Below are 17,909 nucleotides of genomic sequence, written 5' to 3' on the forward strand. Positions count from 1 at the left end.
TATCATTCAATTTGTATTATATCAAATGATAGATAATATTTCTATATATTGTAATGCATTATTGCATGTATTTATTGTTCGATTAAAGTGCAAACCTATTTAGTTTAAACGATTTCCGAAAACGTTTAATGATTAATGATCAATCGCTGGAGTATAAAAACGTATTTTGATCCGAAATGTGGCTATAGTTTCTTGAAAAATGTTTCTCTTGCGTGTGATTCTGCCAATATTGGTTGGCTATTTGTCGCTGGTGGTTGGCCAGGATGTGATTCCCGACGATCCGGAGTTGCAACGAGAGAGACATGCAAACTTTCTGATCGTGCGAACATCCTGTGCAGAAGAATTTCTGGTTCCCTATGGTAAGTAGTTAGCAAGCAAAGAAATCACATGATTCCATACTAGTTAGTAGGCATTATACTTATGTCCATTATTTGATTAAACAACTCGATCAGATCCATTTCATTGTGTTTTGAAAGTGTTTACAAAGCAATTTCGGTTCACGCCATTTCCGTAAATTTTGTTTACGTTTATTATGAACTAACTGTAGCTTGCATGTTAACCATGTTCAATTAAATGGCTGGAATAGTTTTGATTTTTATATATAAAGGTTAGACAAATCTAGATCAGAATCATATAACTCGGAGAATGTTCACCCAGTGTGTCTTTGCTTTAACTCTTGTGAGCTTTAGTTTTGTTTTTGGCATGGTAGATCATGCCAGGGATAATGGTGATATATTTATTATAAACTATGATACTTTTGATGGTGATCTCGATGATTTAACGACCACCACACAAGCTCCTAGAGACCCTGACTACATAGATTTTGATGAGATTACGCATATGTGTAATCAAAGTTTCATAATACCAATGTGTGAGTCTTCTATGACAGAAATTACAATTCATTTTAATACTTTTTGCATAATTTTGTTAGCCTATGCCTTTCAATTTAATAACACGGAAGCTGTCCTTGATAATAAGGATCTAACCAGCATGGTAAGTAAAGACTTGGTTGAAAGAGTAAACATTTTTGGCTGATGGCTTACAATTTTTAGTGCTATTTTCGATGCTTCTTTGAAAGATCTGGTCTGATAGAGAACTTTAAATTTAATGTTGATTTGGTAAGGAAATATTTATGGCCAGCTACAGGAGATTCCATTGAATATTGTGAGGGTTTGGCTAGTAAGTACTAAAAATGGTTTAACAATTTTGCTATGGCTGTGATTCCTACTAAATGTTTACCACAAACAGAGGACGAAGAAAATCCATGTAGAAGGACCTATACTATAGCCAAATGCGCTATGTTACGTGCTGTAACCGATGCAAGGAACAAGCCCATGGTCTAAGAATCGAATGTCCCATCAGAGGACAATTATATGTATTAGTACTTTTGTAGTAGAAACTTATAAATATTTGCACAATACAATTTAATATCTAAAGCATAATTATTTTGCTATCACGTCTCTTGCTCTATTCCTAATGGCACTGCACCGCACACTGTGTTGCTATAGTTAAGCAAGCGACTTAGCCTCTTCCCAATGGGTTTGGGATATTGATTATTCTTCATTAAGAACTCCTTGGACTGATGCTCGACAGCTCCATTGTCCAGTTGATATTTGCATAGAGTATGAAGTGGTCGGACCAGAGACTGTCGCAATTCGGGCTGACATTCTAGCACAGCCAGACACTGGGCAGCCGTCTCTAGAGTACTTAAGCAGCCCTCTGTGGGCTGTGTCCTGATGATATAGTCACTGATGCCAACGGCAATGAGCTTGACCTGCTTGAGCCGATGCAGAACAGGACTGCTGGCATAGATGGCCTTAGCCTGGGGCCAGGTGCCATCTATTAGGATTAAGTTATACGGTCCTTTACTCCTATCGATTTCCTCTAAAGGCACTGAATCCTTACTGGGATATAATAGTAGAGTTTGCTCTGAATTGAAGATACCCTCGAGTTCTTTTTGGTTTTTTTGATTGGGAAAGCGCTTCCCCTTGTATACAACACATTTGCCGGGCTCCAGGCCAAGTTGAAGCATCAAAGCTGTACGCAGGGAACGTTTCTCCTCGGCAGGATGTTGTAGTATCACAATCTGTGAGGCCACCGAAATGGCTGGCTGAGGTAAGGCGGGGCACCAGCAGACAACTACGGGACGCCTAGAATATCAATAGCATAAGTAATAGATTCATTGGGAACAATTCTTGACTCACTTGCACTGCTCGCACTTGTCGCGCCTGTCGGGCGGATCGGCATTTATACCTATAAGATCATTCCAAGCCTCTTCCTCCATTGTTGTCAGTAATCAAAACCAAATCAAAGAAATAAAATTTAACTAGGCCATGCCAATTTAGGTAAAACAGATGGCAACGCTGTGCACCACATGGCCTGGTGGAACTGTTTGCGCGAACAGCTGTTCAGCAAGTTTGTGATTTATCTGGTTATGCAGCAACAAAAATATTTATCAGGTCGAATTATATTAATTAAGAAAGAATATAACTGATTCAAATATAAATCCAATTCAATTTAATATACAATTATGATTTGAATAGAACGATTTGCGATTTAAATGTATGCAAAATATTGCAATTTCGAGAATGAAATGAATGGGAAATTGTTCAAGTTCACAATTCGCGATTAATGCAAACTTTAGTCAGGCATAAACGTATTGGTAGCTAGCTCGTTTGTTTTCTTTTATTTAGATTTTTATATTCGAATTAAATTAGTTGTTAAGCATAAAGTTTTAAATAGAATAATTCAAAATGCATAGTTTGGGCTGGGCTTTAATCATGAAACGCGGATGCTTCTGCAGCAAAGAGACGCTTCACATTAATGGTTCCCGCTACACAATTCGTGACAGGCTGGCGCAGGGGTAAGAGCCACCAACCAGAGATTCCAACAGAATTTCACTTACAAATCTGCACTATCTAATCTTTCAACTTTATCAATTGTTTCCAGCGGTTTCTCTCTAATCGACCTTGGCGAGAATGCTGCAACCAGAAGAAGCTATGCCATAAAGCGCATCACCTGCCACAGCATCGAAGATCAGAATATAGCCCTGCGTGAGATTGAGAATGGCAAGAAGATTGACTCGGATAATGTCATCCAAGTGGTCGACTACGAACTAAAGGGACATGCCGATATAGTCATTAATACCACATCGACACTGTTTATTGTCTTGCCTTTCTACAAACATGGCTCCTTGGCCGATCACTTACAGATGCGGGCACGGAAACAGGATCATATGCCAGAGGCCCAAATTCTACAGATCTTTCTTGGGATATGTGAGGGATTGAAGGCCATTCATGAGGCGAAACCAGTGCCCTTGGCACATCGTGATTTAAAAACTGCCAATATATGCTTATCCGATTCCTTTGAGCCCATAATTGTGGATCTAGGCTCCATGACGGAGGCAAGATTGCAAATTGTTGGCCAATCCGATGCCCAGCGGCTTCAAGATGAGGCCGAAGAAAGAAGCTCGATTGTATATAGAGCTCCTGAATTGTTTACTGTGAAAACCTATTGTACCATCGACGAACGAACGGACATTTGGGTAAGACCAAAAGCAAAGTTTAATTTATCAAATCAGTGCATTAATAGACCTATATATTGATCTTCTGCAGAGTCTTGGGTGCGTGCTGTATGCTATGTGCTATTTTAATTCGCCCTTTGATCCCATCTATGAACGTGGAGATAGCGTCGCATTGGCCGTATTAAGTGGAAACATCAATATCCCAGAGGACTCAATATACACAGACGTAAGCAGTTTTAATGAAAATCTCAAATTTATAAGCTAAATAATCATTTCTCTTCAGGATATGCATGAACTAATCAAATACATGCTACGCATTGATCCCATGGAGCGACCATTTATCTATAGTGTAATTGAACAAACCCATGATCTTATACAAAAACTAGAGGGACGCGTTTAGTTTGATTGTTGGCATTCCAAATCCTTTATACACCTCGATTCCAACTATGTAATTGATTTAAAAATCCAAATATTCTTTTAATCATGTATTAATGTAACATTTTTATTGTACAATACAGACGACAATGAGATTTTTGTGAATTTAATTGAGTCCTCATGTTAATTGTAGTCATAATGAATGAAAATTGTCTATTTGAAAAGACTTGCTGTATGTTGCGATCTCATTTTGAAGAGATATCTAAAGGTGTGTCGATTAAGATAGAATTTCCTGCATTAACTTACTCATGATCTAGTGCAGTGTCACACAAGCGTATTTGACAGGCAAAATGTGAACAGTCTGGCAACGCCAAACTTTTATAGCTGGGCTTGATTTATCACAAAAAAGTTTGTTTATTTATTGAATGAAGCATTTTCAATTGTTTATGCACCAAAATGACTCGACAATGTCGAACATGCGGTGGTGTCATTTACAATCGCAAAGCGAAAAATCTCTTCCAGATGGAAAATACGGATATTCTGGTCAACATTGAGATGGTCTCAGGGACGACCCTGCTTAACGAGCCGGATTTGCCCAACTCTATCTGTGCCTGCTGTCTGCTAGATCTGAATCAAGCCGTAGTATTCCGGGAGCGATGCAACAAGACACAGGAACGTTTTCTACAGCGTCGTGAATGGCAAGCATCTAACGATGATGAGGTTAAAGACTCAATGGATATGCAGCCAAACGATGGTGTTCAACTGCTAAATAATGATTATGCTGATCTTCAAGTGGAAGATATGCTTGATTACACGGAAGGCGACATGTACAGTATCGGTGGAGATACGGAGGTGGATGAAGATGTCGAAACGACTCAAGATGCTGAGCTGACTGAAGAAACCGAAAATTTAATCTCGGCTGTGCAAAAAGAAATGCTTAGGTTCTGCGACGATGACAGTGATCATCAAGAAACCAACGAAGAGGTCGAGTCCAGCTCATCGCCGCCAACTAAACAAATTACAAAGTCGCCACTTATAACAACTGCCACCAAAGCAGCTGAAAGAGACCGTGCGGTAACGGCAGTCAAGAGAAAACCTTACATGTCCTGGAAAAATTTAACAGAGGAAGAAGCTCTCGAGCGTAAAAGGGAACAGCGTCGCCGGGACTGCGTCTGTGAGCAGTGTGGCCGTCATTTCACTGACCAGAGCAACTTCAAGCTCCATATGTTGCGGCACACGGGTGTCAAGAACTTTGCCTGCCCAGAGTGTGGCAAGACTTTCTACACCGAACCTCTAATGACTCTCCACGTACGGATTGTGCATAATGGGGAAAAGCCCTACGTCTGTAAATACTGCGGTAAAAGCTTTCACAATAGCACATCTCGTATAATTCATGAAAGGTGTGTGATAAACTACAACAACATTGATTTCTTCATTAGCACAGTTTATTTCTCTTTAGGATTCATACCAATGCCCGCCCATACAGCTGCGGGTATTGCGAAAAGTCGTTTGTTTCGGCTTCTGGACGCAAACGGCATGAATTGGTACACACTGGTGCTCGTCCCTTTTAGTAAGTACTCCTGGATTAAATCTTGCTATAGTAGAATCCTGATTCACATCGTATTATCTCTGCAGCTGCGCCACCTGCGATCAACCATTTAAACGAAGTACTCACCTAAAGGCACACTTGAAATCCAAGTTGCATATCAATAGAGCTAGTCGCCAACATCACAAAGCTCAGCTAGAAGAAGCGGAATCTTAATAATTAATAAGAAAATAACGGCCAGACAAGTCTTGAAGTTGTAAAACTAATATGGGTCTGATAGAAATTGTAGATCAAGATCTTATCAATCAAATACTTAATTAATTAATCATACACAGGTAAAAAACTCAACAGTTAATTGAACACAATTAAGATTTAAGTATGAAGATTATTGTAAATGAAAGACTTAGGGGCAACTATTAGGAACAAAGTGGCACTGCATTTTTTTCAAACTGCCCATTGATAATAAATATTTACATATCATGCCCGAAAGATGTTTAAGATTTCTAAAACAAATAGCTTATTGTTTGGAAAATTTTTAATATTTTACATTGCCATCAAAGCAAATAAGGAAAGAGATTAAATTGAAAACATATAAAATTACCATGAATGCCAAATAAAAGTAGATATCTAAAACATTAAATAATGATAGAAATAATAAAAAGAACTATATGGATTCAAGTAATTTTTTTGGGAATTTCTTAAGCTTTTTTTCAATTAGGCTTACTTTTTTATTGATAATCAAAGTTGTGAAAAAATTAACGAAAAATTACGATAAATTCACAAAAAAAATAATTAATTTACTCACCTGACGAACTCCAACAGTTTGACCTCACTCAGCAATGCAGCTCCTCACTCACATGCTCTTTCACTCTTTCACTAGTTGCTGATCGGGAGAACTCATATGTTCGCTCATATGGACGCACACTCTCACTTCGTCACCGCCCACGCAATACACACACACACATACACTAACACCGCTCTGCCTTCGCGAGCTCAAATGCACGCACACTTAGCTAACGTAAGCAAGATGTATGTGAGTGAGCGAGAGCAGTTCTCCCGATCAGCAATTAAGTGTGGGAGTGACAGTGCAGTTTAGTGAGAGAGAACTTCTCTCGCTCTTCACCAGCGCTGAGCCTATAAAAGAAGCTGTTACTGAGGGGGGCGCATCATTTGTTGGAGTTGCATTGGTGAATAAGAATAATTTAAAAAATTGAGAATAATTTAAAAAATATAACAAATAAAAATTAAGAATAATTTAAAAAATTAAGAATAAATAAAAAAATTAATCATTTTAAAAAATTTGAAAAAATGGTAATAAATAAAAAAATAATTTAATTGTTAATTTTTTGTTAATTTTTTTTTTAATTTTTCTTATTTTAATTTTCAAAAAATATAATTATTCTTAAGGTAAAAATTTTCAATTATAATGCTAATGAAATTGTGTTTTCATCATGAAAAAAATGAAAACACAATTTCATTAGCATTATTGTTCATTTTTATGCTAGTGCTTAATTAATTTTATAGAAATAACATTGCCATTTGTTTAAAAATTTAAATATGTAGCCATACGAAATGTTTGCTAGGATATTGCATTCTGGCAATTTTTTAGAATGACAATGTCGCTCGAGCCAAGTGATCGATCTGGCAACGCCGAAGACAACACGCGAATTGTTGCTTAAATTTCACAAGGTTGGTTTTCAGAATTTTGTGTGTTTTATGTCATAGTTTAAATAACTGAATTTTGTTTTAGTATATGCATATATATGTGGTGTGTTAACTGACAACAACAAATACGTTTTTGTGCCTCTATTCTGGAGTAACCACTGACAGCGCGAATTACCAACAATGGAGCGGGAAAGTTACTGTAGTTTGAGTTTAGGCGCTATGACGCCCCGCAAAAGTTTGGCAAATCCGATGGCCGATTCCACACGGATTGATGGAGGATTAACAACTACTCTAACACCGTAAGTACAAGTAGCTGCAGGTTGCCTATGTGGATATAATTTTAATTTATTCCTTTTTTTTTTTTTTTTTTTGCCGAAAATAGCAAACTAAACCAGCTTTATTCTTTGCGTGGCAACGATCGAGACGATAGCGGGGTTAGGGGACGGAGTATTAGTCAAAACCCGCGAAGTAACTCATACTCCAACCTAAGCATAGGTTCACCCACCAAAAGTACATATGATTTGAATCGCAGTGCATCATCATCGATCATGAATCGATCGAAGTTGAATCTCAGCCAATTGGACCCTAGGTAAGGTAACACTTCAAGTCTGACATCATCACCTAACTCGTTTTTTTCCTCCCCCATCTTTAGAACCTATGCCAATGTAAACAGCACTGGACTCGCTTCTCGCATTGCTAAATACCAAGAAAGTGCTGGAGGAGCAGGACGGCTACAGCGTAGCATATCTGTGAACAATTTGCCAATGCCCCTTGCCAGACCAAGGAGATCAATAGTCTCTTCGACTGCCTACAGTCCCAGTGCGCCCAAGTTGTCTGCCACACGAATAGCACCACCGGAACGCAGTTTCTACAGCGGAAATACATTGTCAAGTCTGCTTCGTTCCAATTCGGTAGTGGGTATAGTTCACAAAGCCGGCGACCAGCAGCATCAAGGACAGGAACAATTATCTCGAGAAAATCGTCCTATTTTGCATCCGCCACCAACACAACAGGAGATTGAACCCACACGCAGTGTGCTGGAAGAGTTGAAGGAGATTTCCAGAAAGCGCATTAACAGTGGTGTAAGTTTTCCACGTCCAGTAAATGGCATTTGCTGTTGCTTAGATCCTAATTGCTTGCAGGAACCACACGAGCCGCCTCACGAGTTCGCCAAGAAACGCATGGCAGAATTTGTCGATCCCCACTCACATGCGCTTCAGTCACCAGGCCAGTCACCGCATCAGATGGCAGCCAGTTTTAAGCGTCAACGCGAACAGCCGCTGCCTCTCACTGTGGCCGTTCCCCTAAGGCAGCCGCACAATATGCCGCCTTCTCCGGTGGCAATACACCAACAGCACATGCAGTCCAATGGAGGAAGTGGCGGCGGCTCCATCTCTAAACTGGGCACACCTACGCAGTTGTCCCCAGAGCAGCAGGCAGCAAAGCGCAGAAATTGTAGCTACAGCAATGATATAACCTCCTCTCTGAGTTCTAGTCGGCGGCAATCTCACAAACGTAAATTATATGACATGCGAGTTAACCAGAGACAATCTATAACAGGCCACAAGTTATCCCCTATTGGTGCGAGTTGCAACTCTTCTACAGAAACCTCGCCCAGCCAACAAGCTTCGAAAATTCAGCGTAAAGTCGAAATGGAAAGCGTATGCAAAACATTAAGTATGCCTACGCCAATATCAACCGCTGTAGCTGTGCCGGTGGCCAGAATGCAGTCTGCACCCACCGAAACTGATGGAATGCGTCATGCTACTCCCCCCGTTGCCCAAGCGTCCAAGCCCAAGCTGACACTATTCAATGCACAGCAGAAGAACCAGTCGAATCAGGAACAGTCATCGTCAGATCTAAATAGCCCCGAGGTGGATGCATCTGAATATGCGGGCATTCAGTTTGTTAAGCCCAAGCAGCAAAACTCAAAGAGCATAGGCATCGGTAAGAATCCTTCAATAGAGCGCATGCAAAAGACCAAATTGGCCATCATGTTAAGTGGCCTGAGAGGTGAAATGTATATTGGCGAACCGGAAGATGACACTGATGCCCCATTATCAGCTTCGTCCAAACTGATATCCCCAATCAAACCCATCATTGCGTCAACAACAACTGTAACAGCGACTACAATGACAACAGCTACAACAACAACAGCAGCAACTGCAACCAAGACTAGCGTGAGCATTTTGACTAAACCAAATGTAGAATTTAAATTACAACCTAGCAACAGCAGCAGCAGCGGCACAACGCCTCAGGTCAAGCCTTCTATAATGTTTGGTAATGAGATTAAAACATTGAAACCACCAGCAGCAGCAACAGGAGCAGCAGTGTCAACCACATCAACAACAACTGCAGCAACAAGCACGACTCCTTTCACATTTGGCGACGCAATTAAAGGAGCAGCAACAAACATGACACAAGCGAAAAATGACAGTGCTTCAGTAATATCAAAGCCGGAAACAAAGAATGTAGCAAGCGTTAATCCCATCTTATCATTTGGAGCTCCAAAAGCAACCAGTTCTTCCGCAGTAGCGGGAATCGCAAATCTAGTCCCCAGTTCCAGTACGGCTCCAGCAATGCCTCAAATCGGTGCAGGTGGCGGAAGTGTCACAACTACACCAATGTTTTCATTTGGTAACAAGACGACGGCGACGACAACAAGCACGATTACTAACCTAACAACAACTGCAACAACAAACACAGCATTTAGTTTCGGCAGTGGAACATCAGCAAGCGCTTCCACAGCAGCAACAGCAGCAGCACCACCACCAGCAGCAGCTGCAACGACAACAGCAGCACCAACACCAACTGCCACAACATTTGGACAATTGAATAAAGCAAACTCGAGCTCACCTGGATTTGGTGGTTTTAGTTTTGGTGGTAATAATGCTGCTCCAACAACCACGCCCTCATTGGGAGCCTTTGGGAGTCAACCGAATAGTTTTCTAAATAATTCTAAGCAACCAGGGGCAAACCCACCCACATCTAGCACTGCCACAGCAACTCCCGCCTTTGGCAGTCAGACCAGCACTAGCTCCAACTCTTCTGCCAATGCATTCAAGTCAGCATCTGAAGCGAATCCGAATCCAGCAAGTCAGGAGACAGCTAAGGCTTTCAGTTTCGGTTCGACAACAAACAAACCAGCTGCGGCGCTGGTACAGCCTTCAACAACTGCCAGCACCACAAATGCTTTCTCGTTTGGTGCCTCAAATAATGCCACCACCACCACCAACAAGCCAGCAGAACAAGCTCCCAACACTTCGAATATATTTGGACAGAATTTATTTGGCCAGAAGCCAGAGGAAGCAGCCGCAACTACAACTGCAAGCACACCCTTTGCATTTGGTGGTGGGGCTAAACCTGTGGTGCCCACTGCAGCAGCCACAGCGGCAGCATCCACACCATTTACATTTGGCGGAGCATCGAAACCTGCAGCCCCTGAAGCATCTGCATCTGCACCCTTTACATTTGGCGGATTGAAACCAGCTGCAGCACCCGCAGCATCGACAGACACTGAAAAATCCACACCCTTTGCGTTTGGTGGTGCAAAGCCAGCGGCAAGCGGTAATAATTTGTTTAGCTTTAATGGAGCAGCAGCTGCCGGCCAAGCCCCCACCGCAACCACTATTACAGGAGGAGGAGCAGCAGCATCACCATCAACCAACAGCGCCTTCAGTTTCAGTGCAAATGCGGTGCAAAAACCTGCTGCTCCCATCTTTGGCAGTCAAAAGCCGGCGACGACAGCAACTGCAACTCCATTTTCATTTGGTGGTGCACCAGCTGTCGAGCAACAGCAGCAGCCACAACAATCGAATCCTCAAGCCGCTGCTCCGTCTACCAGTGGCTTCTCCTTTGGTGCTGCTATCAACAAAACCAATAGCGATACAAATGCAGCATCAAATATATTTGGTACACCAACTGGTGTGGTTAAACCTAGCTTTGCATTCGGAGACAATAACGCGAGCACAACCTCCACAACTCCAGCTCCTGCTCCTGCACAATCCTCAGGTTTTGGTGGATTCGGTGCGGCAGCTGCCCCAGGAGGAGCAAACAATCAACAAAGCAAACCATTCAGCTTTGGAGGAAGCTCATCGGCTTCAGTAGCCCCGTCTGCAGCTTCTATTGGCGGAAATCTGTTTGCAAATGCTGTGGCAGCTGCCCAATTTGGAGCTGCTAGCAATCTGCCATCCACTGCTCCAAGCAATGGTGCAACCGCTAAGCCTTTCAATTTCGGTGGTGCCCAAACTGCCAGCAATAATGTGTTTAGCCCATCCACTCAAACATCAGCGACAGCTCCTAAACCTGCTGCAGCAGCATTTCAATTCGGCGGTGCAGCTCCAGCTTCGCCAGCAGGAATGCCAGCAACTGCACAGCAGATAAATGCCAATAACATGTTTGCACCACCAACTGAGGGCCGACCCATTAGACGAGCCACAAGACGTCTGCAGAAGTAAATCGAGTCTTTGAGATATCAGTACTAAGCATCAATTATAGATTAAAAAGGATTGCAGGCTGGTGTGTCAGAGGTAATTGTTTTTCTTATACATATTTACGTTTGCATATATTTTTGTTTCAAATAAAGTTTGATTAATTCTCTAGTTAGCTGTTCAAATGTATGCAACATCGAAAAAGATTCAAAATCCTATTTGTTCTCTCAATATCTTGACCATTTAAGGAAACTTTCAGATTTTTGGTCTTGAATATTTTTTCCCATGCAATGTCCTACAATGACTGATATTGAAGGACATACTAGTTTAAGAAAACATTATTAATATTTGACGAGTTCTTTAAATCTGACATCTGACTAATATGAAATACCAGTTGAAACATAAAGTAGTCGGTTGGTTTTAAAGCTTTCAATATTTTTTCGAGTGGGTGGTTTTTTAAATTTGATTGGACTACTTGCTCGCTTATCTGAACCTGAATTCGAAATAAATAAAAAGACAGAAATTTCAGGTTTTAATCTAAATACGATTACCAAAATATATTTATACGTATGTATATATAAAGTAGTCTATATGTTTTTGATAGTAGAAGTCTCGACTTTTTTTTTTCGTATTGACGATAATAAATAATATTTATCGTGTTAAATATCAACAATCTTAAATGACATTTTGCAATATCGATTGCTTACTTCATTAATACTTTTTTAAACAAATTTCGATATCGACACTGTTTAGAAATAAGATCGCTTAAATGCTGTTAATAAATATATTAGTATATAGATGGATAATTTCTAAGTATAAACAGGAAATTTTGAGAGAGCTAGAGTTAATGAATGATTTTCTGAATCACTGTGTTGACAATTTATCTAATGGATTTTTTGATTTTGATTTCATTGAGTTTTTAGTAATAACTATGACTATTCACTTTGATTAACTAGGTTTCATTTTGATTAGATACCAGATGGGTTAACTCGTCTTCTTCATCTTCTGCTGCTGTTGCTGCATTTTCAACAACAACAACTTCTTGCTCAGCCAGCAACTTCGTTGGCACTTTTACTTCATCTCTGTAGTCCAGTTCTGTATTGGGTGGACCTAAAATGTGCGTTTTAAAGATTTCCTCATCGTCGTTGTCATCATCACTCTCATCGGCCATCAGAGCCACACGGGTATAAAGTTGATCACTGGAATTTGATGTTTTCGCCACACGTTTATTGTAAGCTATGCCCCCCGGCCAAGACAACGCCGGCTAAGCCAATCACAACTGCAATAACCAGCAGCGTTGTGGTCCAATTCATGTAGTGCATGAGATTGGAATTGGATGCTTCTGCATCTAAATTGGATACATCGACCACAGTGCCAAGGCCTGTACTACGGATAACATAGGCATAGCACACTGTCTCATTTGTGGTCTCCTTCCGCAGTTGGCTGCCTGGGTAACAGGTACTGCATTGCGTCGCAAGCCCACCATAACAATCCAGGCAACTCTTGTGGCACACAAGACATATGTGACTCTGGGCCAGAACCAGAGGTGTTAAGACAGGGCCATCACTTCGACGTCGTCGTCGATCCTCCGCCTGCAGAGGATCATCCTTGTCGTTTATGCTATTCGAAATGGAAGCAACTGTGATCGGGTGATCTGAGGCCAATGATGCATTGGAAGTTGAAGGAACTGGGCTCGTTGTGCTGCTATTGTCCTCCCCATCGGGTTCATCTGTTTCTTCCACAGCCTCTTCGCCTTCGTAGGGATAACTGTGCTGGGGACACTGGTCATAGCAGAGTCCTTCATAGAAATATGCGGGCTTCTTACACTCTGTGGTATGAAAAGTAAAGAGAAGAAAAGAAAGATCTATTAGTTTCACTCACAGCTTCGTTTCGTTCAATTCAAAGACAAAATTTACCTCCCAGACAATGTTTGATAGTAATGGAAAATAGTTAATAATTAGTTAGAAGATTAGCTAATGTAAAATGGTTATGTTTCGATAATGCAAAGAGAAACAACAAAGGATTTCGTTTATAAGTCAAATCATATTTGAAATCTTTTACAAATATTTTAATTTCAAAATTGAAACAACATAAAAAAAATTCAACAAAATCAATTGGTTTTTTTTTTTTTTTTGTATTTTTGTTAAGCGAAAGCAAAAAGCAAAACATGCTCAATAAATTGGCCAAATAAAACTTGTAGCGTGTGTGTGTGTGTGAGTGAGTGCAGTTAAGTAGGCAATATGTATGTGCAAACCAGTGTTGGTAAGCTTCAATTGAGTCTTGTTTCTGTATTATTGATTAACATGGAAAGCGAAAGTATTTACTTGTGTTAGGCAGAAAAATTAAAAAAAAAAAAAACACAGCAAACAAAGACAAAATAAAAATTGATTAGAATGTTAGGCTATAAACCAAATAATTAGATTTAACAAAAATTTTAAAAACAGTGGAAGCAATTGCTTTTGTTTTTGTTTTGTTCATACTAAACTCACCTTTTGTTTTATTTTGGAAAAATTGTTATGTTTGCTTGTTTTGCAGTCAAGTTGGCTAAAAACAAAATTTTGAGCAGGTTTTTGCTTTTTTTTGCTTGTATTTGTATTTGTTTTTGAATTTTTTTTCTATTGGTTCCAATGATTGAAAATGAAAAATGCATTTGGCAATTTAATTTTGGATTTTTTGTTCATACGTTTTTCAATGCATTTATTAATTACTCATATAAGATATATATATTTATATATAAGATTTCATATATGTAGATAGATATATACACAAACATACATACAAATGGGTTTCGCTTGTTTCTTGACTCCTTTTCTTGTTCAAACGTTCGACTAATTCTTGTTTGGATCTTACCTAGAGTAAGTAATACGCATTACGCTTTCCCTTCTTAAGTTTTATTTCAATTTACATTTTTTAAAAAAGTTGAATTTCAATTTTCACTTTTCGTTTCCGCAAGCAATTTGTTCAGTTGTTTTTCAATTTAGTTTTTTTTTTTTTACAATTTTTTTGTTGCAGCATTTGCTTGAATTTATTTTCTGTCTAATTACTACCCCAGGCCCTAGTACCATTTTTTTATATATTTATTAAATTAATATTATATTTTAATTATTTAGTTTAAGCTTAAATATTAATTTGGCTTTTTCGTTTATTGATTTTAATATTATTTGAGTAATTAGGTATTTTAGAAATTAATTTCAATTTGTCGTGTTGTCGTGTGTGTAGCAAAAGTTTTGTTTTTTTTTTTTTTAAATTATTTTAGAATTATAAGTACCGAAGCCCTTATGCGAGAATTAAAAGAATGAATCAAAACAAGTGAATACCCTTGCAGAAGGAAGATATAAATATTTTCCTAATAGATTTCTAATTTTTAACACAAAAACAAGGGCAGACTTTTACGAGACATATGCAAGGGTATCTTAACTTCGGTGTGCCGAAATTTACTTTCTCTGTGTGTCTAAAAAGTAATTTTTACTTTTGTTTTTTTGATAAAATATAGTTTAGTTAATAATATTGGATTAGTTTTCTTGTTTGGTTTATTGAGAAATGCTAAATGTAGGTAAATGTATTATGGTTAAACTTAATTTGTTTTCTTTACTGTAAGTGTGCTTGGCTAAGTACAACAACAACAAAAAATTGCAGAATTATTGGTTTATTTAACAGAGTTTCGTATATAGTTGATTAACTATAAGTTGTTTATTATATTTTTTGACATATTTTATTGTGCATTTTACGATATGATTTTCATTCATTTTAAGATCTAAACTAATATGCAATGAGAGGAAAGTACGCATAAAACATTTTCTAAATTAACAAAAAAAAAAAAAACGTCGATAAAATATTAAAATGGGGAAGAAAATTTGTACCAGAAAAAACTAAATCAAATGATATGTTTTGGCAGAAAATATGTCAAAATATATATATTGTATATATTTTGTTTTCATTTGTATTGTTTAAAATTAATTATTATTGCACTCGTGTTGCCTTTTGATTTGTTTTTGTTTAAAGTATTAAGCAACAAATTAGGTAACAAAGATATGTGTTTGTGTCTGGGTGTGGGTGTGGGTGTGGTTGTGTGTGTGTGTGTATTATCTATCTTTCGCTAGATCATCGTTGCACAGTAGTCTCGATTTGGCAGTTAATATTTATTCCTCTTAATCCTCTCTTTCTTCAAAGGCCTCGTTTAGTTTTTGCTGATGATCATTTAATGTTTATTAAGTTTGTTTTGCTTTTTCAAGATACGGATATAATAATACTTTTTTTTTTCTATCTTCTTGGACAATTTTAGACCTTTGTGCATCGATCATCTATCTCTATGTGGTGTGTGTGTCTGTCTGTGCGTGTGTGTGTGTGTATTTGTTTGACTCATTTCAAAACAAGTTGGGCAATTTTTTTGCAGGCAAACAAATTTTTGTATGAAACTTGCTCGTTTTTGGCGCACATCAAACTAAATATGATGACTAGAAGCTAAAAAGAATTGATTTTGCTTGTTTTACTTCTGGCATTTCTGTGCGCCAAAACAAAAACTTTTTTTTGCTGAAAACTGCAGGAACTTCTTTTTGTTTTGTTTTTGTTGGTTTATAGATTGTTTAATATACACTTTAATTGTGTAAATTGTTATTGTTTGTTCATCATGTTTCATTTCGGTTATTTCTGCCTAAGGTTTAATGCTACGTTTTACCATCTAAAAGAATTTTTAGTTTTCGTTTGCTTTTTTGTCCATGCCTTTTCTTTTTATAATTTAAATACAAAAGTTTGTTTTGTTTTCGGTTTTTGCTTATCGCCTTAATACTAGATTGTTTATTAGTTCTTCTTTTTGTTTTCGTTTTTTTCTGCTAACCATTTAAATGTTTTACTTTATTCAGTTTAGTTTTAGTTGTTTAAGTTTAAGAAACAGTCTTTTACTATGAACTCTAAACACGGTTATTGTAAGTGTGTGCGTGTGTGTCTATTTGTGTGTGTCTATAGCGTGACTAAACGAAAAAATTTACAAAAATCGTGAATCGAAAAATGGTGAAAAGCAAAAGTTGAACTGAGTTAAGCAAAACATATAGAGCAGTGGCTGTCAAACTGTTGATGATGACTATTTGGCTGGCTTGGCCATATCTGAAATAACGTTTCAATCAAAATTACATAATATACAGACGACTAAAGTTACTAAAAGTTCAAGGGAGTTTAGGCAAACAAGCAGAACAGAGCTTCTAAAACTGTATAATATGGGAAACGAGAAATTAAGAAAAAAATTCAAGAAAAAACAACATTTTTGGCACAGGCAAATGGAAAAGCAAACCAAAACCAAAATATAAACAAAAACCAGTTTATGCAATTAATCCCGGAAGTGCCGGAATTTATCTACATCCTTGCAAAATGAACCACAAACTAATCCAGATTGTATTGTCCTTTGTTTGAATTTAAAATACCTCATAAAAGGAAGGTTTTCTCTCTTTTGGAAACTAGAGCAAAAATATGCTTAGATAGAGATTGATATTGCTCTGAAACCTTTAGTCTCGAGTTAACTATATAATATAGTTTTACGATCTGTATACTAAACTATAAAGAATGTAGTTTGGCAAATAAAAGAGATTGGAATAAAATATAATTATTGCACTATAAAAGTTATATACAATTACAATTCATTTACAATTACATCAAATTTTTTTGCAAGGATATAGCAATAGAACAAAAAAAAAATAATAAAAGGAACCAACTAAAAACAATTTAAAAATTGAACTAAACTATATAGGTAACTATATATGTATGTATATATATATATACATATATACATATATATATATATAGGTATTGTGTATGTATATGTTATGTATATTTTTATGTGTAAGGTAAAATGTATATTGCATTCTCAACTAGTCAAAGTTTTAGGTTTTGTGCTTTACGCAAAGAACAACCTTTTTTGTTTGCCACGCCTACAAATCATCTGTATGCCGCCTCCAAATATTGTGTGTGTTTTTGTTTGTATGTGTTTTTTTCTTTTTCTTTTGTTTTTTATGTAAAACTAGACTTACATTTAAATTTAACTACAAAAATTTAGTATATATTTTTGGACTTGCAACGCGTTTGTTTCTTCTTTACTTTCTTGTATCTTTAAATCTATATATAGATATAGATTGATAACTACTCTACTTTTCCCTTTTTTCACTTAATTTTACTTTTGCTTTCTTGTTTTTTTTTTTTTTTTTTTTGTTTTAGTTCTTGTTGCTTACATTCAGTTGTTCAGTTGCTTGAAACTTGAAATTGGAATTGAAAATGGATTTTTGTTTTGCTTTGTCTTGTTCGTTTGGTTTCTTTTTTTGTTTTTTTTTTTTTTACAGAGTACGTTTATGTCGTTTTTCTCATTTGTTGTTCCTAATAAATTATC

The 17,909-nt window shown here is 37.6% G+C and overlaps 6 protein-coding genes across 7 annotated transcripts in view; 4 read left to right on the top strand and 2 right to left on the bottom strand.

Annotated features, from left to right (window-relative positions):
* The first annotated feature begins 199 nt into the window (after positions 1–199).
* Positions 200–1,442, top strand: Obp84a (Odorant-binding protein 84a). Its single transcript, XM_068302031.1, has 4 exons — positions 200–359; positions 932–993; positions 1,053–1,179; positions 1,249–1,442. Exons 1-4 carry the CDS (start codon positions 200–202, stop codon positions 1,341–1,343), a joined length of 444 nt encoding a protein of 147 aa, XP_068158132.1. The 3' UTR covers positions 1,344–1,442.
* Positions 1,341–2,365, bottom strand: Dtwd2 (DTW domain containing 2). The gene is made up of 2 exons (XM_068300104.1): positions 2,205–2,365; positions 1,341–2,150 (listed from the first exon to the last, which is right to left on the bottom strand). Exons 1-2 carry the CDS (start codon positions 2,282–2,284, stop codon positions 1,454–1,456), a joined length of 777 nt encoding a protein of 258 aa, XP_068156205.1. The 5' UTR covers positions 2,285–2,365; the 3' UTR covers positions 1,341–1,453.
* A 275-nt stretch (positions 2,366–2,640) lies between these two features.
* Positions 2,641–4,068, top strand: LOC137584883 (serine/threonine-protein kinase 16). Its single transcript, XM_068300470.1, has 4 exons — positions 2,641–2,863; positions 2,950–3,544; positions 3,615–3,749; positions 3,807–4,068. Exons 1-4 carry the CDS (start codon positions 2,754–2,756, stop codon positions 3,921–3,923), a joined length of 957 nt encoding a protein of 318 aa, XP_068156571.1. The 5' UTR covers positions 2,641–2,753; the 3' UTR covers positions 3,924–4,068.
* A 201-nt stretch (positions 4,069–4,269) lies between these two features.
* On the top strand, positions 4,270–6,126 carry LOC137584721 (transcription factor Ouib). Its single transcript, XM_068300255.1, has 3 exons — positions 4,270–5,298; positions 5,358–5,468; positions 5,534–6,126. The coding sequence occupies exons 1-3, from the start codon at positions 4,355–4,357 to the stop codon at positions 5,658–5,660; spliced, it is 1,182 nt and encodes a 393-aa protein (XP_068156356.1). The 5' UTR covers positions 4,270–4,354; the 3' UTR covers positions 5,661–6,126.
* An 880-nt stretch (positions 6,127–7,006) lies between these two features.
* The window catches only part of LOC137585694 (uncharacterized), a 57,302-nt gene continuing 46,399 nt past the window's right edge, over positions 7,007–17,909 (top strand). The window contains exons 1-5 of one of the 2 annotated variants that reach the window (XR_011033623.1): positions 7,007–7,133; positions 7,195–7,408; positions 7,492–7,698; positions 7,762–8,191; positions 8,252–11,638. Coding sequence is in view for 1 of the 2 variants with exons in the window: in XM_068301579.1 (XP_068157680.1) it covers positions 7,290–7,408; positions 7,492–7,698; positions 7,762–8,191; positions 8,252–11,566 (4,071 nt within the window). In the remaining variant the exon portion in view is untranslated. Of the gene's footprint in view, positions 7,134–7,194; positions 7,409–7,491; positions 7,699–7,761; positions 8,192–8,251; positions 11,711–17,909 lie in introns of those variants that run through there. The other variant, XM_068301579.1, reaches the window with a different exon arrangement.
* Fur1 (Furin 1) overlaps positions 12,063–17,909 on the bottom strand; it is a 134,490-nt gene continuing 128,643 nt past the window's right edge. The window contains 2 exon segments of the mRNA XM_068301578.1: positions 12,063–12,785; positions 12,787–13,367. Coding sequence (XP_068157679.1) covers positions 12,492–12,785; positions 12,787–13,367 — 875 coding nt within the window. The 3' untranslated portion in view covers positions 12,063–12,491.

Source organism: Drosophila tropicalis, unplaced genomic scaffold (genome assembly GCF_018151085.1).
Source record: "Drosophila tropicalis isolate 14030-0801.00 unplaced genomic scaffold, ASM1815108v1 contig_878, whole genome shotgun sequence".
Lineage (NCBI taxonomy): Eukaryota > Metazoa > Arthropoda > Insecta > Diptera > Drosophilidae > Drosophila > Drosophila tropicalis.

Bases quoted from the DNA above. Each gene is read 5' to 3' on its own strand.
- LOC137584883 (XM_068300470.1), top strand. From the start codon at position 2,754: ATGCATAGTTTGGGCTGGGCTTTAATCATGAAACGCGGATGCTTCTGC. The intron at 3,545-3,614 runs GTAAGACCAAAA...GATCTTCTGCAG, and splicing joins ACGAACGAACGGACATTTGG to AGTCTTGGGTGCGTGCTGTA. The intron at 3,750-3,806 runs GTAAGCAGTTTT...ATTTCTCTTCAG, and splicing joins AGGACTCAATATACACAGAC to GATATGCATGAACTAATCAA.
- Obp84a (XM_068302031.1), top strand. From the start codon at position 200: ATGTTTCTCTTGCGTGTGATTCTGCCAATATTGGTTGGCTATTTGTCG. The intron at 994-1,052 runs GTAAGTAAAGAC...TACAATTTTTAG, and splicing joins ATAAGGATCTAACCAGCATG to TGCTATTTTCGATGCTTCTT. The intron at 1,180-1,248 runs GTAAGTACTAAA...TACCACAAACAG, and splicing joins ATATTGTGAGGGTTTGGCTA to AGGACGAAGAAAATCCATGT.
- LOC137584721 (XM_068300255.1), top strand. From the start codon at position 4,355: ATGACTCGACAATGTCGAACATGCGGTGGTGTCATTTACAATCGCAAA. The intron at 5,299-5,357 runs GTGTGTGATAAA...ATTTCTCTTTAG, and splicing joins TCTCGTATAATTCATGAAAG to GATTCATACCAATGCCCGCC. The intron at 5,469-5,533 runs GTAAGTACTCCT...TTATCTCTGCAG, and splicing joins ACTGGTGCTCGTCCCTTTTA to CTGCGCCACCTGCGATCAAC.
- Dtwd2 (XM_068300104.1), bottom strand. From the start codon at position 2,284: ATGGAGGAAGAGGCTTGGAATGATCTTATAGGTATAAATGCCGATCCG. The intron at 2,151-2,204 runs GTGAGTCAAGAA...TTGATATTCTAG, and splicing joins GACAAGTGCGAGCAGTGCAA to GCGTCCCGTAGTTGTCTGCT.